Below are 26164 nucleotides of genomic sequence, written 5' to 3'. Positions count from 1 at the left end.
GGATGAGGAAAAGGATAACAAAGATCTCAGGGTTTGGAAGGAAGATCCTGACAAAATTTAAACTCAACTGTGTACTATTCCGGTACCACATCTTCTGAAATAAGCCAACCTCTCACATCATTACTGATTTCGATTTCCCTGTAATCAATCTAAATGACATTCTGACCATTGTTGTGCACTTTCGGAGTCTTCAAAATGACGATATCAGCATGGGTGCTTATCATGTTGCCTTAAGCTTTCTCAAGGACTATGTCACGGAATTTTGTCGATGCGACTATGAGCTAGCACACTTGTTCGGAACCGAAGACTTTCTTGCCAAGATCGAATATGTGTTACTAGAAGCTCAACTGCTAGCTGAAGGACCTATTGATGAACCGGTTCTAGAGTTTGTTTACAGAACAAAGAATACAAACAAGAAGGAATTATTCAGAGTCCTTGACAAACACCTAGTTCCTACAAGAGCCCTCAAGAAGTTTGTCAGTCGAGCATCCAGGTCCGAAGCTCTTGAACATGTCAAGTCAAAGTTTGTGATTCAGTTGCAGTGGTATATCGAAGTCAGGGATTGGTTGTTTAGAGCTTACGCGTTCATCAAGGAAGAAGCGAACTAAGTTGACTTGATTGCTAAGTTCACTTAGGGGGAGATTGTTGGAACCTGAAAGTGAACCTCTAGCAATCTATAACCTTTTTAGAGTTCCGAAGTCAGTTAGAGTTCTGAAATGGAAGATGTTACGGAATCAGTTTTGTGTCCCGACTTGAAGCCGTGCTCTGGATGAGAAGATCCATTGAAGGCATTTCGGAATGAATAATGTGTCTGGATTGTTAGCATGTTTGAATCAATACTTTATCTAGTTACATTAATTGTATTTGTCACTTAGCTTGATTTAACTTGTCATAGGACTTAGTCTCTTTTGTCAAACACGGATAATCAGAGTGTTAGTAGTAACTCTATTATCCAATCCTATGTATGTAATCAGTCATTACAATGTATCTTGTTCTCCTATTTATAGGAGCATTCAATGTTAAATCATGTGATAGATTATTCAAACATATCTAGCAATATTTCAGTTTACTTCACTCTCTAAACCATTCTCTCAAATATTCTTCTTGTTCTTCATTTATTGTCTTTACTTTTGATCATTATCTTCACTTTTCATTTATATCTTGAATACTTTGTTGATTGTATTAACTCAGACTTGACTGGTCTTGCCATATTTAACTGGAACATTCATTGGCAAGAAAACATTGATCTTAAGCACGAACTCAAGGTTTGAGTTCTCAAACCTTTTCCCTACGCATCAGAACGTTTGTTCTCACACCCATAGAGATTACTAAGGCCCAATATCATCCTACGGTCCAGGCCCAAAGGCGAAGTGAACTCCAAATGGTCCACAAGTCCACCGAAGCCCAAATCTCACAGCTGAGCGTATGCCCGACGCTCCTCAAAGTACGCTCAGTGTACTGATCTCTTGACTGTACGCGCAGCGTACAGGTTGGTACGCCCATCGTACAAACATAATAAGCATGTTCTTCATTAAGTGCTTAATGCTTGAAGACCTTATGTTCCAAACTCAGATCTAGGTTGTTTGAAGAGTCCTAAGGCATAAAGTTGGCAACTTTATGCCTTTGCATGCCCTATAAGCTCCTACCAACCTTTTACAACCCATTAAGACCTTTCCAAGGGTCTTAACTCATGCATGGGGTTAATACAACCAACAAGTCTGCATTTTTATGACATGGACGAGCTAAACGACCTCAGATCTACCATCCATAATCCCTGGAGTTGCTTAAACTCCCAAGAAATGATTCATGAACTCAAAATGGGACTACATAGAAAACCCTAGCTCTAAAAATGACAATTTCTAAAGTTTGAGGTATTTGATGGACCAGCCGAATCTAAATATGCGGCAGCGGATCTCTGGAATTAATTTTGTTAAAATACAAAAACTATTTTCATTTTCTTTCTTCTGGTGGATTAATTGTTGATTTGACTGAGTCTCGATGGTCGATGGTGAATGGGCTTCTGTCCAAGGCAAGAAGCGTATGTCAGTATTCAAAAGACTTGGACAATTCAATAATCAAGATTCGAAGGATAAGCAGTTATCAAAGATATTGATTACGGTATATGTATCAAACTTATCGTCTCATCTTTATGTTCATGAGTTATGGAATATTTGTGGTTGTATGGGGGTAGTAGTTGATGTGTTTATTGCTAAGAAGAAGAATGAACTGGGACAAATGTTTGCATTTGTCATTTTTATTAGGGTGGGTAATCCGGAATCTTTGTTGAATTCTCTTAGTAATTCTCGAATTTGAAATCTTAGACTGCATACCAATTTGGCTAGGTTCTCTAGGGAGGATATTAAGACTCAGTATGTTCCTGGTTCTAATAATGGTGATGTGAATGATTTTAGTGGTAATCTGGTTGGGAAGACTTCTTATGCTCAGGTGTTGTCTGGTGACAAAATTACAGTGGATAAGGAGGTGAAACTAGAATCTAAATCTCATATGTCTAATGTTAATATTGCTTGTAATGTTGACCAAAGACCAAACTACCCCCTGACACTTATTGATTGTTATAAGGAATTTAGATCAATTGAAAACACATGTAGTATTTGCCAAGGAGAAGGTTTTATGGATGTGGAGTTTTTGTATGTTAGTGTTCGTTGGGTGCTGCTTGATTTCAGTTCTGCTGAAATTAAAGATTAATTCTTGAATCATGATGGTATCAATTCGTGGTTCTTTACTTTGAAGCCTTGGGACGATAATTTTGTGTGTGATGAAAGAATTATACGTGTTCAAAAATAGAAGGTATTCCGCTTCTTGCTTGGTGTCACTCAACTTTTAAGAAAGTTATTAGTAAATGGGGAGAATTGTTGTCTTTGGAAAAACAGGATAATCACAATAGGTTCTCTATGAATGTCACTATGATCTCGAATCATTGCAATCTCTTATATGAATTGATTTTTTTTGAAGTGTTTGGTTTCGAATATCGTGTTCGAGTAAAAGAATTAGAATCTTGGATTCCTAATTTCTCTAAAGGCTTTAATTATGAGGAAGATAATGATTCATCGGTAAGGGGGATCGATGTTGTAGACTCTGATGATGTTGATTCCTTACATTCTGTTCCAGATTCGTTCAATATCGAAAAGGATAAGGATGTTGATTTTAATACAAATGATCATGGGCCTGAACCAAATAATGGTGATTCTCATAATAGTGATCCTTTATATTTAGAGCCTCTAATTGCCAATGAATTATCCAACAGGATGCCTAAGAATATGTTTAATGTTAACTCGGTTAAGAGTGACCATCTTAAGCATATTCATCAAAACTCGTTTTCTCAAGATTCAGATCCAGAGTTTCCTCTAGGTTTTACGCCTCTATGGATTGATTTTGGTGCTAATTTGCGTGAAAATGTTGATGTTCAGGGGGGAGGAGAACAATTACAGCTCTGAAACAGAGCAAGTTCAAGATCGGGATGTCAATTTTGATCAATCTATCTTAGAAGATGTTAATTATGAACCTGATGTGGGGCTGATTAAGGATTCTAAAAAAATCGAAGTGAAGGGTAACTCATCTTTCAATTATATTACTTCTCCAGAAATTCCAAAAGGTTTTTCCATGATCGAGCAATTAGAAGCTACCATTGCTATTGGAACTGCTTTAGGATGGGACATGGCAGGTTGTGAAAAAAAATTGGAAAGTATTATTGCTGAAAATGGAGAATTTTTTGGTCATCAATAAATGTCCTCTCAATTAATATTCACAGGTTTGGTGGAGTAGAGAAGAGAAAATGGTTAAAAAATTTGTATCATGTTTATACGGTCAACTTTTTTGCTATTCAGGAGACCAAAGTTTTGCATTTTGATTTGTGGGTGATTAGACAATTGTGGGGTAATTCCTTTTTTGATTTTGCTTGCTCTTCTGCTAGAGGCTTTTCTAGTGGCATTTTATGTGTTTGGAATGGTTTTGTTTTCCAAAAATAAAAGTTTTTATTGATGATAACGTTGTTGTCGTCGAAGGGGTTTGGCATCCTATAAATACTCTGATTATGTTTGTGTCTGTTTATGCTCCGCAGTCGATAAGAGATAAACGCAACTTATGGTTAAAATTAATATTGATGATTAAAAAATGGAATAAGATTGTGGTGCTTATGAGAGATTTCAATGAGGTTTGTGAGGTGGCAGATAGGTTTGGTTCTGTTTTCAATTAGAAACATGTTGATTATATTAATGATTTTATTATGGATGCGGAGTTAATTGATATCAGCATGGGAGGATATTCTTTTACTTGGATGAATAGGTCGGCATAAAAAAATGAGCAAAATTGATAGATTCTTGGTCTCTGATTGTTTTATGGATAATTTTGTTGGGTCTCGGCAGTTGTGTTAGACAAGTTCATCCTAGATCATCGACCTATCTTGCTCAAGGAGAATGTTGTTGATTTTCCTTTCCGTTTCTGTAACTCTTGGCTTGATATGGATGGTTTTCATGAGCTTGTTGTTAATACTTTGAATAGTGTTGAATTCCTTGATGTTAACGGTATGGTGGCTTTTAAAAAGAAACTTCAGTTTCTCAAGTCGGCAATTCGAAAATGGAATCTTGATAATAGGTTGTTGTTCAAGACGGAAAAAGCTAATCTTAGTTTTGTTATTGCAGCTATGGATGCTCTGGTTGATAGTGGGGTTGCTTCGAAAGACGATTTGATTCTTAGACAGCATTCAGTAAAAAAGTTAACTGATATTCTTAATGATGAATCTAAAGACTTATCTCAAAAAGCTAAGATTAATTGGTCTGTGGAAGGAGATGAAAATTCTAAGTTTTTCCATGGTATTCTTAAGAAAAAGCGAAGACAAATGGCAATCAAAGGAATTATGAAAGATGGGAATTGGCTTGAAGACCCTAATTTAATAAAATCAGAATTTTTTGAACATTTTAGTCATCGTTTCTCTCCTATAGTATCTTCTCGGATGTGGTGTGATGCTCCCCTCCTTAATCGGTTGTCTCATGTTGATGCCGATTTTTTAGATTCTATGTTTTCCTATGATGAGATATAAACGGGTTGTTTGGGATTGTGGCAGTGATCGTGCTCCAGGGCCTGAAGGTTTTTCTTTCGTTTTCTTTAAGGCATTCTGGTCGATTATTGAGAAAGATGTTGTTCGCTTTGTTGAAGATTTCTTTATAACAAGTCATTTTCCAAATGGGTGTAACTCTTCTTTTATTGCTTTGATCCCTAAAATTACTTCCCGAAAGTTTGTTTCTGGTTTTAGACCTATTAGTCCGATAGGTTGTCAATATAAAATTATCGGCAAGCTTTTAGCTAATCGATTAAGCTTGGTTATTGGCAGTTGTATTAGTCCTGAGCAATTTGCTTTTATTAAAGGCAGAAATATTTTGGATGGTCCTGTGATTCCTAATGAAATTATGGAGTGGTATCGAAAACGAAAATCAAAGTTGCTTGTGTTTAAAGTGGATTTTGAAAAAGCCTTTGATTCGTTAAGATGGGATTTTTTAGATCTTATGATGGAAGAAATGGGTTTTGGTTCTAAATGGAGAAGATGGATTGAAGGTTGCCTTATGAATGCTCGTCCTTCCATTTTGGTTGATGGTTCTCCCACGGCCGAATTTGATATTTGTAGAGGTCTTCGTAAAGGTTATCCTTTATCGCCTTTTCTATTTATTATTGCAATGGAAGGCTTACATGCAGTAATTCAAAAGGCGATGTTTATTGATCTCTTCAAAGGTGCTCCGATTAGTGGTATTTCTCATCTTATGTACGCAGATGATGTGATTTTTTTGGGGGAATGGTCTATTCGGAATGCTACTAATTTAATTAGTATCTTATGATGTTTTTTTCTGTCTTCGGGGTTGAAAATAAATGTTCAGAAAAGTAAGTTGTTTGGTATTTTCGTGTCTGAAGATGATATTAATGACATGGTTGCGGTGTTAGGTTGTGGGGCCTCAGTTTTTCCTTTTACTTATCTTCCGGTTGGTTGCAATATGTCGCGTATTGTCAATTGGAATGGGAGTTTTGAAAAGTTTAAAAAAAAAACTTTCTGGTAGGAAGGCTCGCACCCTTTCTATTAGAGGCTGAATGGTGCTGCTTGAAGTTGTCCTTGGGAATCTCCCTACTTATTATATGTCCATTTACAGGATGCCGGTAGATGTAGAAACAAGATTGGAATCTATTCGCAATAATTTTTTTGTGGGTGGTGACTTGGAAGATATGAAGATGACTTGGATTGCTTGGAAAAAGTGTTTGGATAGTAAAGAACTCGAGGGTTTAGGCATTGGTAGTATTTATGCACTCAATATCTCTCTTTTATTCAAGTGGATTTGGAGATTTAGAATGAAGCCTAATGACTTATGGGTTATTGTCATAAAAAAATATTCATGGGGTAGATGGGGGTATTGATAAAGCTTGCATTAATAGTTCTTTGATGTCTCCATGGAAGATGACGATCAATGCAGTCATATCCCTTTCAAAAAAAAAGGTTTAGATCTTTTATCCTTGTGTGTTCGAAACATTGGGAAAGGGAATTCTACTTTATTTTGGGAGGACGTTTGGTGTGGTGATATCCCTTTAAAAACTCAGTTCCCTAGGGTTTTTGCGCTTGATTTGGAGAAAAATTGTACAGTGACTTACAGATTAAAGTTGTGTGATTGGTTTTCAATTTTTAGACGCCATCCTAGAGGAGGTGAGGAGTTGGTTCAATTTACTGCCTTAAAGTCTTTTGTTGGCCTCGTGGTTCTTGGTGAGAATCAAGACTATTGGTTGTGGTCTCCTAATGCTTTTGTGGGTTACACAATTGCTTCTGCTAGGACTACGATTGATTCCCAATTTTTAGAGATCTCTTCTCAATCTACTAGATGGAATCGCTTCCTGCCTTCCAAAGTTAATATTTTGTTTTGGAGACTGCGCTTGAATAAAGTTAATACCAGAGTGAATTTAGATAGACATGGAATTGACATTGGTTCTGTGTTTTGTCCTATTTGTGGCAATGATGTTGAGACCGTCAATCATCTTTTATTTACTTGTGGTCAGGCGATGGATTTATGGAGTCTTGTTTCTAGATGGTGGGAGGTGGATATGCCTTTATTTTCCTCTATCTCGGTATGGCTTTCTTGGTTAGATTCAACTCGTTTGTCTATCCAGGTCAAGAGATGTCCAGATGCGGTAGTTAACACCATGTTTTGGGCGTTATGGTCTTTTCAAAATAGTTTTCTATTTGCGAAAGACAAACCTCGTAAGACGGTCATTTGGGATTCGATTCAATCTCAATCTTTTTTTGGATTGATTCTAGATGTTCTAAGTTTAGAATTAACTGGGTTGATGGGTGAAAACTGAAAAGCCGATCTTTCGTAATCACTTAATGAACTTTTTTTTCTAGCTTTTGCTAGTTTTATATATTGCCGTTGTTCTAAAAAAATACAAAAACTATTTAAAGTGACTTTTTCCGCTACAAAGTCAAGTGCCTATAAGACATTCTCTTTTTATAATTTTGGAACAAAACAATTAATATTTCGAAAGGTTTGTCATGTTATCCAGAGATTATACTTTGAGAATTTACGTTTATTCTTAAGTTTGATTTATTAAAAAAAATCTGAGTTTGCCGTCACATTTTTATGTCTTGTTGATGCTTATGTTAGTATTATAATTTATCTATGTTTATGTGTTGTTACACCTTGTTTTACTTTAGTCTTGTTTGTCTCATTTACATGTTATCGTTTAAACATATGGGAGATTATCTATATAACACACTCATTCTAAGCTATGAAGGCATGATTGTCTCCACCTACCTTGACAATGAACAGGTAAGATTGAGAAAGATATCTTGAGTATTGAGATAATGAACAATCAATGACTGGTGATTGAGTAAGATATCAAATTATCATAGGCGTTTAAGAGAAATCAGATTAGTAGTTAAGTTTAATCGAGAAAGTGAGAAAGAATTTAGATTACTAGAGATGTTTAATCGATGAATCATAAATCTTGAGTATTGAGATAGTGAACACTCAATGACTGGTGATTGGATTTGGGCCATTTAACAGATCAAGGCTAAAAAGAATTTGGCCTTCAACTCCTAACCCAATACAACATCTCTAAAATATGGGCCCTTAAACATTTGGAAGGCCCTGGCCCTATGAGCAAATTATGTTATATTTGATGCTACAGTAAACGCCACATAGTATTCGGTGTCAGTAAATCCACCTTAAGGATATAATAAAAACCCAAAAAAAATGTTGGGTAATTATTCCATCGAATAACACGATGACGTTTGTATCGTAAGACATTTGAAGAATTAAGACTTCGGATAGACCTTTGCAACTTGATGGGTAACCGAGGATGGACATATGAAGACAAATATAATAATAACTAGATATGTTGCCCATGCGGATATGTTGCCCATGCTCCGTATGGGCCGTATGCGTCTGATTTGAGTGTTGTTTTTGTTAAAAGATGCAGGTGGGATAATTCGACCCCTAATTTTTACAGACGGAGACGGACAGATAGAGACAGGAAAAAAAACAAAAAATAAATAAATATGCGGGCCAATATATAAAAAATATACCAAAAGAAGAAAATGACAGACGGCAGAAAGTGTAACAAACAGTAAAAAACAAAAAAAAATGTAAATTAGAGGACAAACCCGGACTTTGCCCTCAGACCGTTTTTTGTGTTTTTTATAAAAAAAAATATAAAAGTTTAGACTATAAGGATCAAAAATGTCAAAATGACTATAGAATTAAAGGGTTGAAATTACCAAGTTTTTAGAAAAATGGCCAAAGTTGTCAATTCCTTAAAGTTTTGTGGTCAAACTTTGAATTTTAAAAAGTTTCTAAAAAATAAAGGACAAAAGGTGTCAAAATGACTAAAGAATATGGGGCAAAATTGACAAAAAACATATATATATATATATATATATATATATATATATATATATATATATATATATATATATATATATATATATATATATATATATATATATATATATATATATATATAAAGGATATACCGTTTTTGTCAAATTTTTTGTCAAATTTTTAGCAAAGTTACTGTAACTAAGATATATATATATATATATATATATATATATATATATATATATATATATATATATATATATAATAGAAACAAACCACTGATAATGTTTTTAATAGACACATATCATTCGTATTTGTAGCACAAACCCAATGATCAATATGACATAAACATACCATTTAGGTTTTATGTTTTGGAAATTTGGCAACTTTTCGTCATTATTGCCTATTGGGCCTCAAATGCAAGAAAAGCGTGGGCTTAAACAATACAGCTAATACCTACTATTGTACAAAAGCAATTTTGATTTGTTGCTAACATATAAATGTGGGGTTTTTTTTTACATAATGTGAACTAAAATAATTAAAATCGATCAAGATAATATATTGTTACAAGTACTGTAAAGATAAAAAAAGATTTTAACTGTTTGTATTTTTTAAACAAACTCAAACCTTTGTTATACACAATTTCCAAGGACAATAAATTTTGGTTCCAGTTTTTTCTCTAGTACGACTACCGACACATCCCATTAAAATCTTAACACTGTAGCATGTCCTTTTATTTGAAAAAAATAAAAAATGTCACGAATAAACATTAGTATTACTCAAGAAAAGTACTTTAGAACAAACAAATAATTATTTTAGGAAATTACTTATCATTACTTTTTATGTAACATTACATGCGTATTTCACCTCCAAATACTTATGTGACTCGAGCATTTCGAGGTAAAAATCCAATCACGAGAGTGCTAAGGTTAAGATTTTAATGGCACGAAATCTTCTCTACATACTCAAAACTATTATTTACATTTATTCTTTTTATTTTATTCTTACTTTTCTAACCTGAATTCACGTAACAAAAGTCGGCCTAACTTAACGTTGCATAACGAGATTCAGTGTTACAGAGACGCACCTTTATATTTATTTCTCACATGTCCCATGTTATAAATTTTGTACTAACCAAAGCAAAGTAAAATTAATCTATTTATTTCGTAACCCTTACGCCATTTACTTCTCGAAATTCACACCCATTTATGTCACTCATAACTCAAAACTACTTACTTATCATATAATTATTTCCAATTTTATGATATACATTTAACAAATTATCATGGAATCTAAATTTGAAAACACATTCATCTCATTCTCAACTGCTCTATATGTATTTTTTTGACAGCTGGTTTAATTATTATTATTATCATGAGTAAAATATTTATAAAAAGAATAAAAGAAGAGAGATAAACACATTTCACCCTTCTTCTTAACGTGGCTAACCCCCCTCCCCCATGTGACACCACTCGGCAACTCACTTCTTCCTTTCTTCTTTCTCCTTTTATAAATAATCTCCTCTGACTTCCACCAAAACCCCACAACTCCCTCCACGTCTTTCCCTCTAACTTTCTCTTTCTCTCTCAGTGTTTGATTCCGGGAAGTCTTCGCGATGTCTGTGCCGGCGACCACCGTGGTACCACCGTTGACTGATGAACTCGACATCGTCATTCCCACGATCAGGAACCTCGACTTTCTGGAACAGTGGAGATCCTTCTTCCAGCCTTACCATTTGATCATCGTTCAAGACGGAGATCCGACCAAAAAAATTCACGTTCCTGAAGGCTTCGATTACGAGCTCTACAACCGAAACGACATCAATCGGATCTTAGGTCCGAAAGCCAGTTGCATTTCCTTCAAGGATTCCGCTTGTCGCTGCTTCGGATTTCTCGTCTCCAAGAAGAAATACATCTTCACCATTGACGACGACTGCTTCGTAAGATCCAACTCTCAACTCTTTAACACTAATTCAATTCTGTATAATAACTCTGACACGTGTATTTTGATTGACGAAGGTTGCGAAGGATCCATCGGGGCAAGAGATCAACGCATTGGCACAGCACATTCACAACCTGTTATCGCCATCAACGCCGTTCTTCTTCAACACATTGTACGATCCATACAGAGAAGGTGCAGATTTCGTGAGGGGATACCCGTTCAGTTTACGTGAAGGCGTAACCACCGCGATCTCCCATGGACTCTGGCTCAACATCCCGGACTACGACGCGCCAACACAGCTCGTGAAGCCACGCGAGCGTAACACAAGGTACGTCGACGCTGTGTTAACCATCCCTAAAGGAACTCTGTTCCCGATGTGCGGTATGAACCTAGGGTTCCACCGGGAACTCATCGGACCGGCGATGTACTTCGGACTCATGGGCGATGGTCAGCCGATTGGGAGGTACGACGATATGTGGGCCGGGTGGTGTGCGAAGGTGATTTGTGATCATTTAGGGCTCGGAGTGAAAACGGGATTACCTTATATCTGGCATAGTAAAGCGAGTAATCCTTTTGTTAACTTGAAGAAGGAATACAAGGGGATTTATTGGCAAGAAGAGATTATTCCGTTTTTTCAATCTGTTGTTTTGCCTAAAGAGTGTACAACTCCACAGAAATGTTATTTGGAGCTTTCGAAGCTTGTGAAGGAGAAGCTTTCACCTGTTGATCCTTATTTCGAGAAGCTTGCAGGTGAAATGGTGACATGGATTGAAGCTTGGAATGAGCTTAATCCATCCACTGATGCAACACCAACAGCAACAACAACAGCAGATGCAGTTCCTAAAAAGAAGTAATCTTTTTCGTTGCTAATGAATCATCGATCTATTTTTAGTTATTATTATTATTGTGGGAATAATGTTTCTTTAGAAACTGTTTGGATGACGGGATTTGTTAAAGTATTGAGGTCTAATTTATACTTTTTTTTTTTTTTGTAATTTTCGATGTTATAAAGCAATCTATTTGGAGTAATTTAATGAGATACAAGAGTCTTTTCCTAGATTAAATGCAGCATTCAATTCGTTAATAATCAGAATCTACCTGACAAGAAAGTAAAAGTTCAAGGGGTAGAAGTAGAAATATCCTCTATGACGCCTTTTCCGTCAACCGCGTCAAAAAAGAAGAAATTCTTTAACGGATCGCCTTTTCCTGATATTGCTTTGATTACTTCCTGTTGATTTAAATTAAAATGAGTAAAAAATAGTAAAAAGTTATATTTAAAATTTAAATTAAATTATAATTAGATTTAGATTAAATTAATTTTACCTGACCAAGGATTCCCCCAAGTACAGCAGAAACAGGAGGAAATTCTTTAGTCGACACGACCAATCTTTCTAGAAGAGTGTCTGGAATCTGGGATTCATTTAGCGACTGTAATAAAATTTAAAAAGTTATAATTTTATTTAAATAAATAAATAAATAATATGATTTAGCGTATATTATATCTATACATGTGCAAGGCAAAGTTCATTTCTGAGTTTTAACACGTTTGCCATGTCAGCAATTGAAGTTTCTCCAGGTTTGCGCTTTTCCACCTCTTCAAACCTTTCTACCACTGTAACAAAATTAAAAAAAAAAAAAAAAAAAAAAAAAAAAAAAAAAAAGTTAAATTTAATTAAGAAATTGATTAATAAATAAATTAGAGAATTAAGATTGTGTTAAAGGTGTACCTCTCATAGCAAAGTAAAGCTTTGACATACGCTTAGGAAGAGATCTCCATGGTATTGCAATTGCTTCCTGTAAAATAAATAATCATACACGAATTTTTATTTTTTATATATTTGACAAAGTAAAAGTTGATTTGAGGATTCAAGTAACAATGTAACGCAAATATAGAAAATAAAACAAGCTTTGTTGTGTATAAAAGCAAAAGGGCATGTTTGTCTATAAGTGGATAGTAGGTACTTAAATAATACAAACATAAAACAATAATTTCTTTAAGTAGTTGAATATTTCTTTATTTTTTTGTTTGGATTGTTGACAATTGCCAAATCTTGTTGAGCAAATGTGTCACATGTGAGAATTAAAATTAAATCATCAAAATATAATTCTAACAAAATTGTATTTTAAAACATGATTTAAGTCATACCTCAAATGATGGATACTGCAACTGGCATTCAACTGTCTCATCAATCTTTTTCTGCAAAGAAAAAAAAAATCAAAACATTAATCATACAAGAGTGAAGAGACTTTGTGTTTTAATTACCATTTGAGTTTTTATAAAGTAATAAGAAGTTAAAGAATCAAAATCATCACCTTAGCGTAACAATACTTCTGCAAATCAACAAATATTTCACCACAAGAATCTCTACAATCCACACTGTAAAACGCAACTCGTTTTGATAACTTCCTGCATTTTTCATTCACTGATTTCTGCAGTATCAAGGAATAAGAAAAAGATTAGTTTTATATGGATTCAAATAAGATAGAATTAAATTAAATCATTAATATGAAAGAGAATAATATACTTTGGCTGCAAGTAAGCAGCAATTGATAACCACAACATCAAACTTTTCAAAGAAATCTACACCAAAGCTTGACAAATCTCCTGTAGAAGAAAAAAAAAAGCATTATAAGGTCTTAGTAAGAATCAACTTAAACAGATTACAAGATTCAGATTAAAGGATTGGGTCATCTTCTCTAAAAGGGATACCTTTTTCTACAGAAACATGAACCATAGGATTGAAATCTTTCAGTGAGTCACAGCAAAGCTCTGCAAGAGAACCTCCACCACTCATGTTTTCATCAAAAGGAATCAGAAAGTTAGCAGCTAGTGCTTCTGCTGTGACTGGATTATCATCATTCAATGTCAAACTTCCTACACCAGCAAGAACAATGTTCTTGCAGAACTGCATTCATAAACACAGATGAATTGAAAATCTTGTGGTATATTGTGTTAATGTTTAGATAATACAACAGAATATAATGGAAGTCATCACTTGGTTCAAATAATCAAATTCACCAGTTCAAAAGTAGGTAGATCTATTTATAATCAATGGTGAAGTTGAATATATGAGAATTGAAACAGAACACGATTTGAAGAAGATTTTTCTGTGTTATATTAACAATATCATTTCTCATCTAAGTTTCTAAGCACTTCCAATGGTTGATCTAATGTTAGATTATGAAAGTATAGTCTCGGAGAAAGAGTTTGATAATATATCAGAGTATTAGACTTCAATGCAGTTACTAACAAACGCAAAAATGGTGTTTAACTAAATACGAAATCCTTAATTATCCAGATATTGAGAAGTAATCGGCTAGTTATATGCAAACGAGAGTGTAAAAAAGTAAGGAGTTGGACAAAGCTTAACCTCTACGGCGGTGCCTTTGAGTCCACTGACAAATATATGAGATTTGCTGAGCCTGTAACGAATCAACAAATTACAGTTCAACATTTGTATGAAAATTAGTCATATTGTGGAATTAAAGCTAGGAAAAATACAAAGGAGAGATGAATAATGATCAAGTGTGTACCTTCTTTGCGCATCAACGCCCCAAACCCTAATTTGGCGATCATACAAAGCGGTTTCCTGCTCAGTCAACTCCTCGCCGTTCATCTCAAAATTCGATCAAATAACACTGTAAAATTCGATCAAGGAGAGACAGGTAAGACTCTGAAGCGAAGGAAGCAAGCGTCAAGCTTGGTGGACAGTATCTATGGCGGAAATTTGCGACTTAGAAACCAGAAATCGGAAAATTGACGAGTTTCAATTTTCAAATCTTTGAGCTTTTGGGGCTTTACATTAGAAAATATCTATTAAAGCCCAATAATAAACATAGGCCCAGGCGCCCAGCGTATTTGTTTGTTTTAATAAATTACATGAATGGTCCTGTAGTTTGGAAAAAGTTATGTGTTTAGTCCTTCATTTTTATTTGAGATTGAACCGCCCATATGATTAGGTTTTGTTTCAGGTTCAGCCCTTACGAGACTTGAAAAATGACTTTTATACATTTATTTATCTATTTTATAATTAACTTATTATTTTATTACTTATTTATTATCTGGTTTTTATTATTTAGATATTAAAAGTCCCCCTGATCTTACACACACCCTCATCCATAACACTTTATCGATACACGGTTATCCCTTTTCAAAGCTTCGATGACTTTCACTTAGGGATGAGCATCGGAACTGACCAAAACTGGAACCGGTCTGGGAACCGAACTTGGTGGAAAATAGAAACCGAACCAGACCGCTAGTTCTACCGATTCCTGTTCCTATCGATTCTTGTTGTCTCTTTAATGTTGGAATCGGTACTCAAGAAATAACAATATATGGTTTCGGTTTTTGTTAGTTCAACCAGTTTTTGTCGGTTCTACCGGTTCCAGTCTCTGGTTCCAAAAATCCACAAGAATATCGTCTCGGTCCCAGTCCGATCAGTTCTATTCGGTTTCGGTTCCGATTCCCCGGTCCAAATGCTCATCCCTACTTTCACTATCTTCACCTTTTCAGTAACATCCACTGTCTTCACCGGATGGAAGTCAAAAGCAAAATCTCTCAAGAACCAAACCGGATGGAATCAAATTAATCGATAAATCTTTCACCCCTAAACAACAAAATAGAAAGGAAAATAAAGAATACAAATAAAAACGAAAAAAGGCAATTGTACACCAAAACTAGAGATCAATAACTCATAAAGCAATTCCCAAACTTTAAGAACCTGGAGTTTAAACAGATTTGACTTTTAGTCAAATATTAACCAAAAGGGCAAAATATTCATTAATAAGAATTTGATAAGTTTATGAAGTTGTCTGATGAGATTAAAACTTTAATCTATGAAGATCGATTAGATCTTAAACAGGTAATTAATTATAAAAACAGCAAGAACACGAAAATAAGAATAAGGCAAGAGTGAATCAATCGTGTCGAATGATTAAAACAAAATCCTCAGAAGAGCTCGATTAAGAACATCAACTGTAGAGGATTGGTAGGTTACAAGAACGATTAAAGAAATCTGTAAATTCTATCGTTATGCTTTGATCTATCGTTTCAATCATTAACCTAATATGCATGCAAGCATATACTTATATAATAAACAAAAAGGGCTCTCGGTTGGACAGGCCCAAACCGGAATACAAACTAAATAAATAAACAGCCGAGCCCAAATGACGCAATCTTCAACAAAACTTCAGCCCAACATTGTCACTTCATGCAAATGGCCAAGATAAGTCTAAGTCGCTCATAAGAGGTTAGATAAGTAAGTTCAAGAGAAGAAATGTATGAGAATATGCATTTTGTTTAAAAGGGTAAAATAAGAAATTTTATGATTTTTGGGCCAAGTTTGTGACTTAATAGATTAAGACTCATATTAATTCATTAATAAATGACTTAATACAGTTATAGAGTATGTTCCCACATTCGTGTGGAAGTAAAGATCATTGAAACGGGTAAAGAATGAAGGTGTTATGAAGGTTTGAATTTGGGATAAAAGTTGTCCCTAAAGCTGGAATGGAATCAACAATGCACTTTAATAGAGTTGTAGAGTATGTTCCCACATTTCCAAGACACGGTGGTGTAATTTGGCTTCCATTGACCGAATTCAAATGGTCATCACAATGGCGGTTTTGAGGCCAAAACGTAGGTTATAACCTGTTAAGAGCTCATTTCGATCCATTTGAAGGGAGGATCGATTGGTAGCTCAAATGTGGAAATTTTGATGCCAAATTCATGCCATGAGAAGTTAGAGATGGTGGGTTGTTATGATTTTCAACCTCTCCCTACACGACGTTGTAGATTAATAATTTCCCTGCACGCCGCTTCATTGGACGTCGAATAGTGTCTGAATAATAAAGAAAGCTATCTTGCACGAATTGTAGCTAGCAATCAGAGGCGGGGGTCTCAATCCCTGTATAGATTCATACATATCTTTCTAGCTCTCGCAAGATTAACGATTACAGGTTCGGGGTAGCCGAATGTAATCGGGCTAAGGATGAATAATAACAACTCACTAACGCATTAGCGTTATGTATTTTATCTTTTATCTTTCATTCTTAGTGATTTCTTTTAACTATCCCAATATAAATCTTTTACTTTATATTTTATAATTAAAACTTTTTGATCTCATAATTATCTTGTGTGTGTGTATGTGTGTGTATATATATATATATATATATATATATATATATATACATTTGAACCTAACTCTATATATATAATGAAAACATTTGAACCTAACTATATATATATATATATATACACCATAATTATGGTTAATTTAAAACAATATATTTGGGCAGAGTAACGATTAGGTACATGCATATCCCTATTGTTGACCAACATTACTTCTAGGTCCTATGTTATCCTAGAGAACTGGCCATCATAACATCTAGGTTATATCTATTCCTAGACTATCATACATCATAACTATTAGGCATAATATCATAGCTTACAACTAGGTATAGTATCTATGGCTACATTATCCTAATGTTTTCATGCTTTATATAACGATTGATATTTATAAATATAAATACATTTTGATAAAGCAGTTTGATAAGCATGTATTCCCTCCGTAAAACTTGTAAAATTGTGAAAAGAGGCCATGAACTCACCTTAGTAGCAAGATCAGGGATGTCCTTGCTACTGAATCTGAAATGTCGGCCATTGGGAGGATTCCTTATATAGATCAAGAGAGAGAGAGAGAGGGAGAGAGATTTGGGTCTGAAGAATTCAAAAGTGAGCACTTTTATTTGTAGTGCTTATGCGAACGGCGTCATGCACTCGACTCGTGGCTTTATCCAGAGTTTGTCACGTGTCACACTTCTAATAGTCCACGTCTCTCCAATCTCGACGAATCTGGGTGTCAGACATACGCATCGAGCATGGTGTACACTTGGTGTGCAACTCTAAATCTTTTATAAAAATTCATATCTTACTTATATAATTCTTATTTACCTCCTTATATATTTTTGTAGCTCTCTGCTAGTACCACAACTTTCTTTAAGGCTACGTTGCCAAATTTGAACTTTTATTTTTAACCCTTATTTTATATTTTTCTAAAAATCGTATCTTCTTTATACGAACTCCATTTTTGACATTTTTTATTTTAAAGTTCTTATCTCTCGGAGTGCTATGGTTTTTTTTTAGTGACGTTAGCCAAAACTCAACCAATTTATGTAGGGGTGAAAGCGGTGCGGTTCAGTGTGATTATTAGCAAAAACCTCACCACAGTTTAGAGCTCAAATGGTTTTAAGAGTTCAAATATATTACTTGTAATAATAAAAAAACCATAATGTATAAGACAATTAACTTAAATCACAAACAATTAATATCTTAAAAACGTTAAATCGATAGTAATTAACAATAAATTTCTTAAAATTGTCTAATTTCACCATTTTCAATGTTAAACATAACAAAAAACCATACTTTTGTCTTCTAGTATTTTATTCATCTTTCATTTATGAAACTTGTCTTATTTTTAATATTTAATATATTAGTAATTAATAAAAAAAAAGTTGTATATATTATATGCGGTGCGGTGCGGTTTTTTTGCAGTTTTTGAAAACTAATAATCGCACCGCAAATTTGCAGTTTTAAAACACAGAAAATCTCACCACCGGTTTTTATTGCGGTTACGGTTTATGATGTTTTTGCGATTAATTTTAGTTGTTGTGCAGTTTTTGCTCACCCCTAAATTTATGTATACTATTTTGATGTTGATAGTTTTATTAACGCGGTTGATTTTTACTTTTTATAAAATTATAACTCCTCTCGTTGGAGTCAGATTTTTACAACTTTTATATCTTAGGGACCACTTTGTTGTTCACTTTCCAAGTACATTAACTCTTATTTAATAGTGGTACCAGTTTTGGTCACTCACTTTTGATCCTATTAACCTTATTTATAAATCATAACGCATCTAATCATATTTTCCCGAAAAATGAAAAAGTCTATTATTGTCATTTGTCGATGCTAATCTCTAGTGATGGTTGATGACGAGATGTAATAGCCCGAAATCTCAGGTATTATTAAATTATGTTTTGGGGTGATTTAAGAGGGGACTCGGCGAGTTGGAGCCTAGACTCGCCGAGTAGGATTGCAGACTTGGTCGCGGGTTCGCGACTGGACTCGACGAGTCCAGATATGGACTCGGCGAGTCTACGCTGTTTAGCAAAAACCCTAACCGTTCAGGTTTGGGACGTATAAAGGAGACTTATTGGCCGTCATTATTCATTTTAGCCTTCTGAGAAGAACCCTAAATCGATTGGGTGCATCTGGAGCAAGGATCATAGGCCATTGTTGATTATAGAAGGGTGATTGTGCAAGGAAGGGAAGAGATTGGCTAAAGGAGCAGCAAGGGGGTCACATTCTGAGGATTGGGGACACAGAGAATACATCATCCAGGTAAGAATTCGTGTATGCTCTGCTATATTGATGTATTTATGGATTTAGGGTTTATGGAGCCCTTGTATGATTAGATTGACTGTTACCCTAGTCCCCTAAACGAGTGTAACCCTGTATTGAGACCCTTGGAGGTCCAAAATGTCCCATGTCTATGCATTTCGGGAATTGATAAAGGTTTTGGATTGGAATCCTTATGCCTTAGGTCAAAATGTAAATTATGAATCACATGGTGTATCATGAGCACTGAAATGAGGGCTTCACGTGGTGGATCATCCTAGGAAGGCCAGACCTAGGAATGGTCGAAGCAGTTCTGACCTTAGGATGCAGTTTGAGCGGTTGCATGGCATGGACTCGCCGAGTTCGATGAGCAGACTCGGCGAGTAGCTTGAAGATTAACTGGGACCCGTCGAGTGGTTCTTCAGACTCGGCGAGTTGAGTCGGGGTGGCCCCGCGATTCTTCCAGGAGTAACTCGTCGGGTCAAGGAGGATACTCGACGAGTAGATAGGGAACCCCAAAGAGTTGGAGGACGTCTAGACTCGCCGAGTCGCCATGGTACTCGCCGAGTCCGGTCGAGTTGACCGTTGACCGTTGACCAGAGTTGACCTAAGTCTGACTTCTTAGGGATAGTCACACTTAGAAGATATAAGTGTTAATGAGATATGTGATGTTATAGGGAGGTTGTAGCTCGTCGGATTGTGCACGAGTGATTTCAGGATTTGCTAGCTTTCAGCATTCGCGAGGTGAGTCTTCTCACTATACTGTACCCGGAAGGGTTTGACTGTGTGACCGGAAGGTCAGATATGATGTGTGATATGTATGCTATATGTGGTAAGTTATTTGTTATATGTGCTATGTATGTTATGCGGGCCGGAAGGCAATATGTTATGGGCCGGAAGGCGATTATGTCATGGGCCGGAAGGCGTTGTGTTGATGACCGGAAGGTCAGGGCCTGGAAAGGCGTATGTGCGTAAGTTGTATATTGGGGAACTCACTAAGCATTTATGCTTACAGTTGTTGTGCATGTATTTCAGGTACTAGCGAGGACCGTGGGAAGGCGCCGGCGTGATCGATACACACTGAAGAATGCTTTTATGATCTTGGGATTTTGACTATTTGTATTTGACAGAATACTTAAACTATTTATGCCTTGTTTTGAATGGAAATAAATATATTTTTTTTAAAATGAAAAATTTGTTTGAAAATTTGCGTTGTTTCAATTGGTATCAGAGCCTTGGTTTGAGGGATTCGGGTTCACCTTCGGGGTAACTGAACTCAAACCGAGGATTTGAGAAAACTTTTTAAATAAAGGCATAAACTTTTGTAAATGGTTTTGTGGTAAGCATGAAAGAAGCAGTGTGTACGATCAGTCACCGCCCGAACGGTAAAGATCCCCAAAATACCTTACAATATTATATGATATGAATTGTTATGTATGCTAGAAGACTAGGTATTCATGATAAGACTAGAGTGGCCTGATTTGTGATGCCTTAGTCTAGGGAAGTTTGCCGATATGAGATGCTTTGTTGGTGTGCGAGTAGATAGTGCATATCAGAAGTAGAGTACTCACTATCCGGGGTTTGGGGAGGAAGATTTGGGATGACTGCTGATGCGGTGTGGTCGGTAGTATTGGGCCCGTACTACCGAAGACACCGGGTCAGTGGGAGGCCCAAGTAAGAATCCCTGGATATCGGAGACTGAGTAGGGTTGCGTTATCGAGTACGATTATACTCGATGGAGTCTCTGATAGATTTATGTTGTATTTCAGAGACATCATGGTTAGACCACGCCACGGAGCGAGTTCGAGCGGTGTGAGTGACGAGGAGATTCGTCAGATGATTCACGAGGAGGTAGCGGCGGCGATCCGGGCTGAGATCCCGGAGATGTTTGGGTCTATTAAGACCACCCTGATGGAAACGTTTGATGAGCGGTACGCCGCATTGACTGAGGCTGCAACCACTGCAGCTACCGCAGCTGTGGCCGCTGCTAGGCCACAGGAGGGTGACTCGTTGCTATTCCGAGAGTTCAGCAACACGAAGCCACCGGAGTTCGATGGGACGCAGGATCCGATTGCTACGATGAGGTGGATCGCGGATATAGAGGGGTGCTTCTACACTTGTTCATGCCCGGAGCACCTGAAGGTACGGTTCGCTTTGAACCAGCTCCGTCTGGGAGCGAAGGACTGGTGGAAGTTCGTGACGGCGAACTTCACTTTGGCAGAAACTACGGCAGTGACATGGGAGGGGTTCACTGCCATGTTCAGGGATGAGTACATTCCCCCGGTGGAGCGGGAACGATTGGTTCAGGAGTTCTTAACCCTCAAGCAGGGTACTGACTCGGTGGCGGCGATCACACAGAAGTTTCATGAGAGGGCGATGTTTTGCCCCGAGCTGGTGGCTACAGAGCAGGCTCGGATGAGCCGGTACTTGGGTGTTCTGAGGAGGCCGAGTCTCAGCAGGCAGACCGGCGGCCGGCTCAGTCTCAGCCGGCAGCCAAGCGGATCAAGTCCGCCGATTCGAGGACGGGAGGTTCGAAGAACCGCACTTGCGGAAAGTGCGGCAAGGGTCACTATGGGGCGTGTCGAGCCGGTGCTTGCTACAAGTGTGGCAAGGAGGGGCACATTGCTAGGGAGTGCCCCAAGGGGTTCATGGTTTGCTTTCATTGCAACCAGACCGGCCATCGGAAGGCCGAGTGCCCTCAGCTTCGTCAGGGATATGCACCTACTGCCAGGACTACTGAGACTCGACCGGTGAAGGTCGAGGCCCCGAGGGCTCGTGGGAGAGCCTTTCAGCTGACTGCGGAGGAGGTCCGCGCTGCGCCCGATGTTGTGGCAGGTATGTTGTAATTCATGTACTTATTTTAATGTCGAGATGTTATGCTTATGTTATTATATGCGTAGGTACTTTCCTTGTGAACTCTGTGCCTGCCTTAGTGTTATTTGACTCGGGTGCGAGTAGGTCCTTTGTATCTTTAGCCTTTAGTCAGCATATCAGCGTTAATCATGAGTCATTGAGTCGACCTTTGAGAGTTTCTATAGCTGACGAGAAATCGATTTATGCCACGGAGGTTCTTCGGGGATGTGTGCTAGAGATTTTCGGGGTTGGGTTTCCGATTGACCTGATTCCTATTGCGATGGGTGATGTCTGTGTCATTGTGGGCATGGACTGATTGAGCCAATTCGGCGCTGTCATCGACTGTGAGCGTCAGCTGGTGACTATACGAGACCATAGTGGGGGAGTTCTTTCGGTATACGGCGAGGGTACCCGTTCGGGATCTGCTTTTTGTTCGGCCGCTAGGGCGAGACAGTGTCTACAGCAGGGCTGTAAGGGTTTCGTGGCGTATGTGATGGATACGCGGGAGGTTTCCAAGAGACCGAGGTCAGTGGAGGAGGTCCCAGTGGTGCGTGAGTTTCCAGATGTTTTTCCCGAGGAGCTACCGGGAGTACCTCCTATGAGACAAGTAGAGTTTGGTATTGACCTGGTTCCGGGGGCCGCGCCTATTGCTAAGGTGCCTTATCGTCTTGCACCTCCAGAGATGCAAGAGTTGTCCTCGCAGCTCCAGGAGTTGCTGGGGAAGGGATTCATTCGGCCGAGTAGTTCACCGTGGGGAGCACCTATTCTGTTCGTCAAGAAGAAGGATGGTTCACACCGGATGTGTATTGATTACCGGGAGTTGAACAAGTTGACGGTCAAAAACCGTTATCCGTTACCGAGAATCGATGACTTATTCGATCAGTTGCAGGGAGCATCTTGGTTTTCCAAGATCGATCTGAGGTCAGGGTACCATCAGGTGAGAGTGCGGGATGAGGACGTCCAGAAGACAGCGTTTAGGACATGATATGGGCACTATGAGTTTGTGGTGATGCCTTTCGGGCTTACCAATGCCCCGGCTGTGTTCATGGATCTCATGAACAGGGTATGCAGGCCGATGTTGGATCGGTCAGTGATTGTATTTATCGACGACATTCTGGTGTATTCGAGATCTAGAGAGCAGCATGAGGAGCATTTGAGGGAGGTCCTTGAGGTATTGAGGTCGGAGAAGCTTTATGCAAAGTTCTCCAAATGTGACTTCTGGTTGCGGGAGGTCCAATTTCTAGGACATGTGGTTAATCAGAAAGGGATATTGGTTGATCCGGCCAAGATTGAGGCGGTGATGAGTTGGGAGGTGCCGAAGTCACCCTCTGAAATCAGGAGTTTCCTTGGGTTGGCAGGGTATTATCGGAGATTCATTAAGGATTTCTCCAAGATCGCAGTGCCGCTCACCAGATTGACCCGGAAGGGTGTTGCATTCTCATGGGGGCCCGAACAGCAGACCTCCTTTGAGACACTTCGCCAAAGGTTGTGCGAAGCCCCGGTATTAGCTCTCCCGGAAGGGATGGAAGATTTTGTAGTATATTGTGACGCATCGATTTCGGGACTGGGTGCAGTGTTGATGCAGAGGGGTCATGTGATAGCGTATGCATCGAGGCAGTTGAAGCCTCATGAGGCGAGATATCCCACGCATGATTTAGAGTTGGGGGCAGTAGTGTTCGCTCTCAAGATTTGGCGTCACTACCTGTATGGGGTTCGATGTACGATATACACGGACCATAAAAGCTTGAAGTATTTGATGGATCAGCCCAACCTAAATATGCGTCAGAGGAGGTGGTTGGATGTAGTCAAGGATTATGATTGTGAGATCCTATACCACCCGGGCAAGGCTAATGTGGTAGCCGATGCATTAAGCCGCAGGGCGGAGAGCACTCCATTGCGAGGGGTATGTTTGAGACTGACTGTGATGACTCCAGTATTAGATGTTATTCGTGGGGCACAGGCCGAGGCTGTGCGGCCAGAAATGCAGAAGAAAGAGCGGGTTGTGGGGTTAATTTCAGAGTTCGTTAAGGATGGGCGAGGGCTTATGACGTTTCAGGGTCGGATCTGGGTACCGTTCGTGGGCGGTACGCGTATTACCTTGATGGAAGAGGCTCATAGATCGAAATTCTCGATCCATCCCGGTGCTACAAAGATGTATTTGGATTTGAGGAAAGAGTATTGGTGGCCCTGTATGAAGAGGGACGTGGCATGGTTCGTTGAGAGGTGCTTGACCTGTCGTAGGGTTAAGGCCGAGCACCAGAGACCGCATGGCAAGTTACAGCCATTGGAGATCCCCGAGTGGAAGTGGGATCAGATCACTATGGATTTCATCACCAAATTGCCGAGGACTGCTAGGGGAGTTGACGCAATTTGGGTGATTGTGGATAGGTTGACGAAGAGTGCACACTTCCTTGCCATCAGCGAGAGTTCTTCAGCGGAGAAGTTGGCGGAGATATATGTGAGAGAAGTAGTATCTCGGCATGGAGTGCCGATCTCAATTGTTTCAGACCGTGATGTGCGCTTCACTTCCAGATTCTGGAAGAAATTCCATGAGGAGCTGGGTACTAAATTGCATTTTAGTACCGCATACCATCCCCAGACAGACGGTCAGAGCGAGCGGACGATTCAGACGCTGGAGGACATGCTTCGAGCGTGTGTGTTAGACTTCGGGGGTAGCTGGGATGCATACTTGCCCTTAGCAGAGTTTTCCTACAACAACAACCATCATTCGAGCATTGGTATGCCACCTTTCGAGCTGTTGTATGGTAGGAGGTGTCGGACCCCCATTTGTTGGGGAGAGGTGGGACAGAGAGTGATGGGTAGCACAGAAATCGTGCTTCAGACGACAGAGCAGATTCAGCAAGTTAGACAGAGGTTATTGACCGCCCAGAGCCGACAGAAGAGTTATGCAGACAGGCGCCGATCCGAGTTTGAGTTTCAAGTCGGTGACTTCGTTCTCCTGAAGGTCTCTCCTTGGAAAGGAGTGATTCGATTCAGGAAGAGGGGCAAGTTGGGGCCCCGGTATATTGGGCCATTTCGTGTGATTGCAAGGATAGGACGGGTAGCCTATCGGTTGGAGTTGCCAGCGGAGTTGGGACAGATCCACGACACTTTTCATGTGTCGCAATTGAGGAAATGCATAGACGATGAGTCAGCAGTAGTTCCATTGGAGGATATTCAGGTGGATGCGAGCCTGAATTATGCTGAGAGACCAGTGGCCATCAGGGATCGGAAGATCAAGGTTCTGAGGAACAAGGAGGTACCTCTGGTGTTGGTTCAGTGGCAACACCGTAAGGGATCGGAAATGACTTGGGAGCCGGAACGTGAGATGCGGGAGCAGCATCTGGAACTATTTGCAGAGTGAGACTTCGAGGGCGAAGTCTAATCCTAGTGGGGGAGAGTTGTAACAGCCCGAAATCTCAGGTATTATTAAATTATGTTTTGGGGTGATTTAAGAGGGGACTCGGCGAGTTGGAGCCTAGACTCGCCGAGTAGGATTGCAGACTTGGTCGCGGGTTCGCGACTGGACTCGACGAGTCCAGATATGGACTCGGCGAGTCTACGCTGTTTAGCGAAAACCCTAACCGTTCAGGTTTGGGACGTATAAAGGAGACTTATTGTCCGTCATTATTCATTTTAGCCTTCTGAGAAGAACCCTAAATCGATTGGGTGCATCTGGAGCAAGGATCATAGGCCATTGTTGATTATAGAAGGGTGATTGTGCAAGGAAGGGAAGAGATTGGCTAAAGGAGCAGCAAGGGGGTCACATTCTGAGGATTGGGGACACAGAGAATACATCATCCAGGTAAGAATTCGTGTATGCTCTGCTATATTGATGTATTTATGGATTTAGGGTTTATGGAGCCCTTGTATGATTAGATTGACTGTTACCCTAGTCCCCTAAACGAGTGTAACCCTGTATTGAGACCCTTGGAGGTCCAAAATGTCCCATGTCTATGCATTTCGGGAATTGATAAAGGTTTTGGATTGGAATCCTTATGCCTTAGGTCAAAATGTAAATTATGAATCACATGGTGTATCATGAGCACTGAAATGAGGGCTTCACGTGGTGGATCATCCTAGGAAGGCCAGACCTAGGAATGGT

At 38.7% G+C, this 26164-nt stretch overlaps 3 protein-coding genes across 3 annotated transcripts; 2 read left to right on the top strand and 1 right to left on the bottom strand.

Annotated features, from left to right (window-relative positions):
- The first annotated feature begins 6447 nt into the window (after positions 1–6447).
- On the top strand, positions 6448–7347 carry LOC145098860 (uncharacterized). The gene has a single exon (XM_079036454.1). It carries the CDS (start codon positions 6448–6450, stop codon positions 7345–7347), a length of 900 nt encoding a protein of 299 aa, XP_078892580.1.
- Positions 7348–10370: 3023 nt separating this feature from the next.
- Positions 10371–11872, top strand: LOC145102629 (UDP-arabinopyranose mutase 1-like). The gene is made up of 2 exons (XM_079040078.1): positions 10371–10806; positions 10886–11872. Exons 1-2 carry the CDS (start codon positions 10483–10485, stop codon positions 11660–11662), a joined length of 1101 nt encoding a protein of 366 aa, XP_078896204.1. The 5' UTR covers positions 10371–10482; the 3' UTR covers positions 11663–11872.
- LOC145102630 (SUMO-activating enzyme subunit 1B-1-like) lies at positions 11813–14575 on the bottom strand. The gene is made up of 10 exons (XM_079040079.1): positions 14343–14575; positions 14180–14231; positions 13519–13714; positions 13334–13413; positions 13122–13238; positions 12955–13005; positions 12536–12602; positions 12317–12420; positions 12132–12236; positions 11813–12036 (listed from the first exon to the last, which is right to left on the bottom strand). Exons 1-10 carry the CDS (start codon positions 14423–14425, stop codon positions 11926–11928), a joined length of 966 nt encoding a protein of 321 aa, XP_078896205.1. The 5' UTR covers positions 14426–14575; the 3' UTR covers positions 11813–11925.
- Positions 14576–26164: the final 11589 nt, after the last annotated feature.

Source organism: Lactuca serriola, chromosome 4 (assembly GCF_051521515.1).
Source record: "Lactuca serriola cultivar US96UC23 chromosome 4, Lser_US96UC23_V15, whole genome shotgun sequence".
NCBI lineage: Eukaryota > Viridiplantae > Streptophyta > Magnoliopsida > Asterales > Asteraceae > Lactuca > Lactuca serriola.
Note: the sequence above shows the minus strand (reverse complement) of the source record. Positions and strands in the feature narration are given on the sequence as shown.

Bases quoted from the DNA above. Each gene is read 5' to 3' on its own strand.
- LOC145098860 (XM_079036454.1), top strand. From the start codon at position 6,448: ATGGAAGATGACGATCAATGCAGTCATATCCCTTTCAAAAAAAAAGGT.
- LOC145102629 (XM_079040078.1), top strand. From the start codon at position 10,483: ATGTCTGTGCCGGCGACCACCGTGGTACCACCGTTGACTGATGAACTC. The intron at 10,807-10,885 runs GTAAGATCCAAC...TGATTGACGAAG, and splicing joins CCATTGACGACGACTGCTTC to GTTGCGAAGGATCCATCGGG.
- LOC145102630 (XM_079040079.1), bottom strand. From the start codon at position 14,425: ATGAACGGCGAGGAGTTGACTGAGCAGGAAACCGCTTTGTATGATCGC. The intron at 14,232-14,342 runs GTACACACTTGA...GATTCGTTACAG, and splicing joins GGCGTTGATGCGCAAAGAAG to GCTCAGCAAATCTCATATAT. The intron at 12,237-12,316 runs GTATAGATATAA...ATTTTATTACAG, and splicing joins ATGAACTTTGCCTTGCACAT to TCGCTAAATGAATCCCAGAT.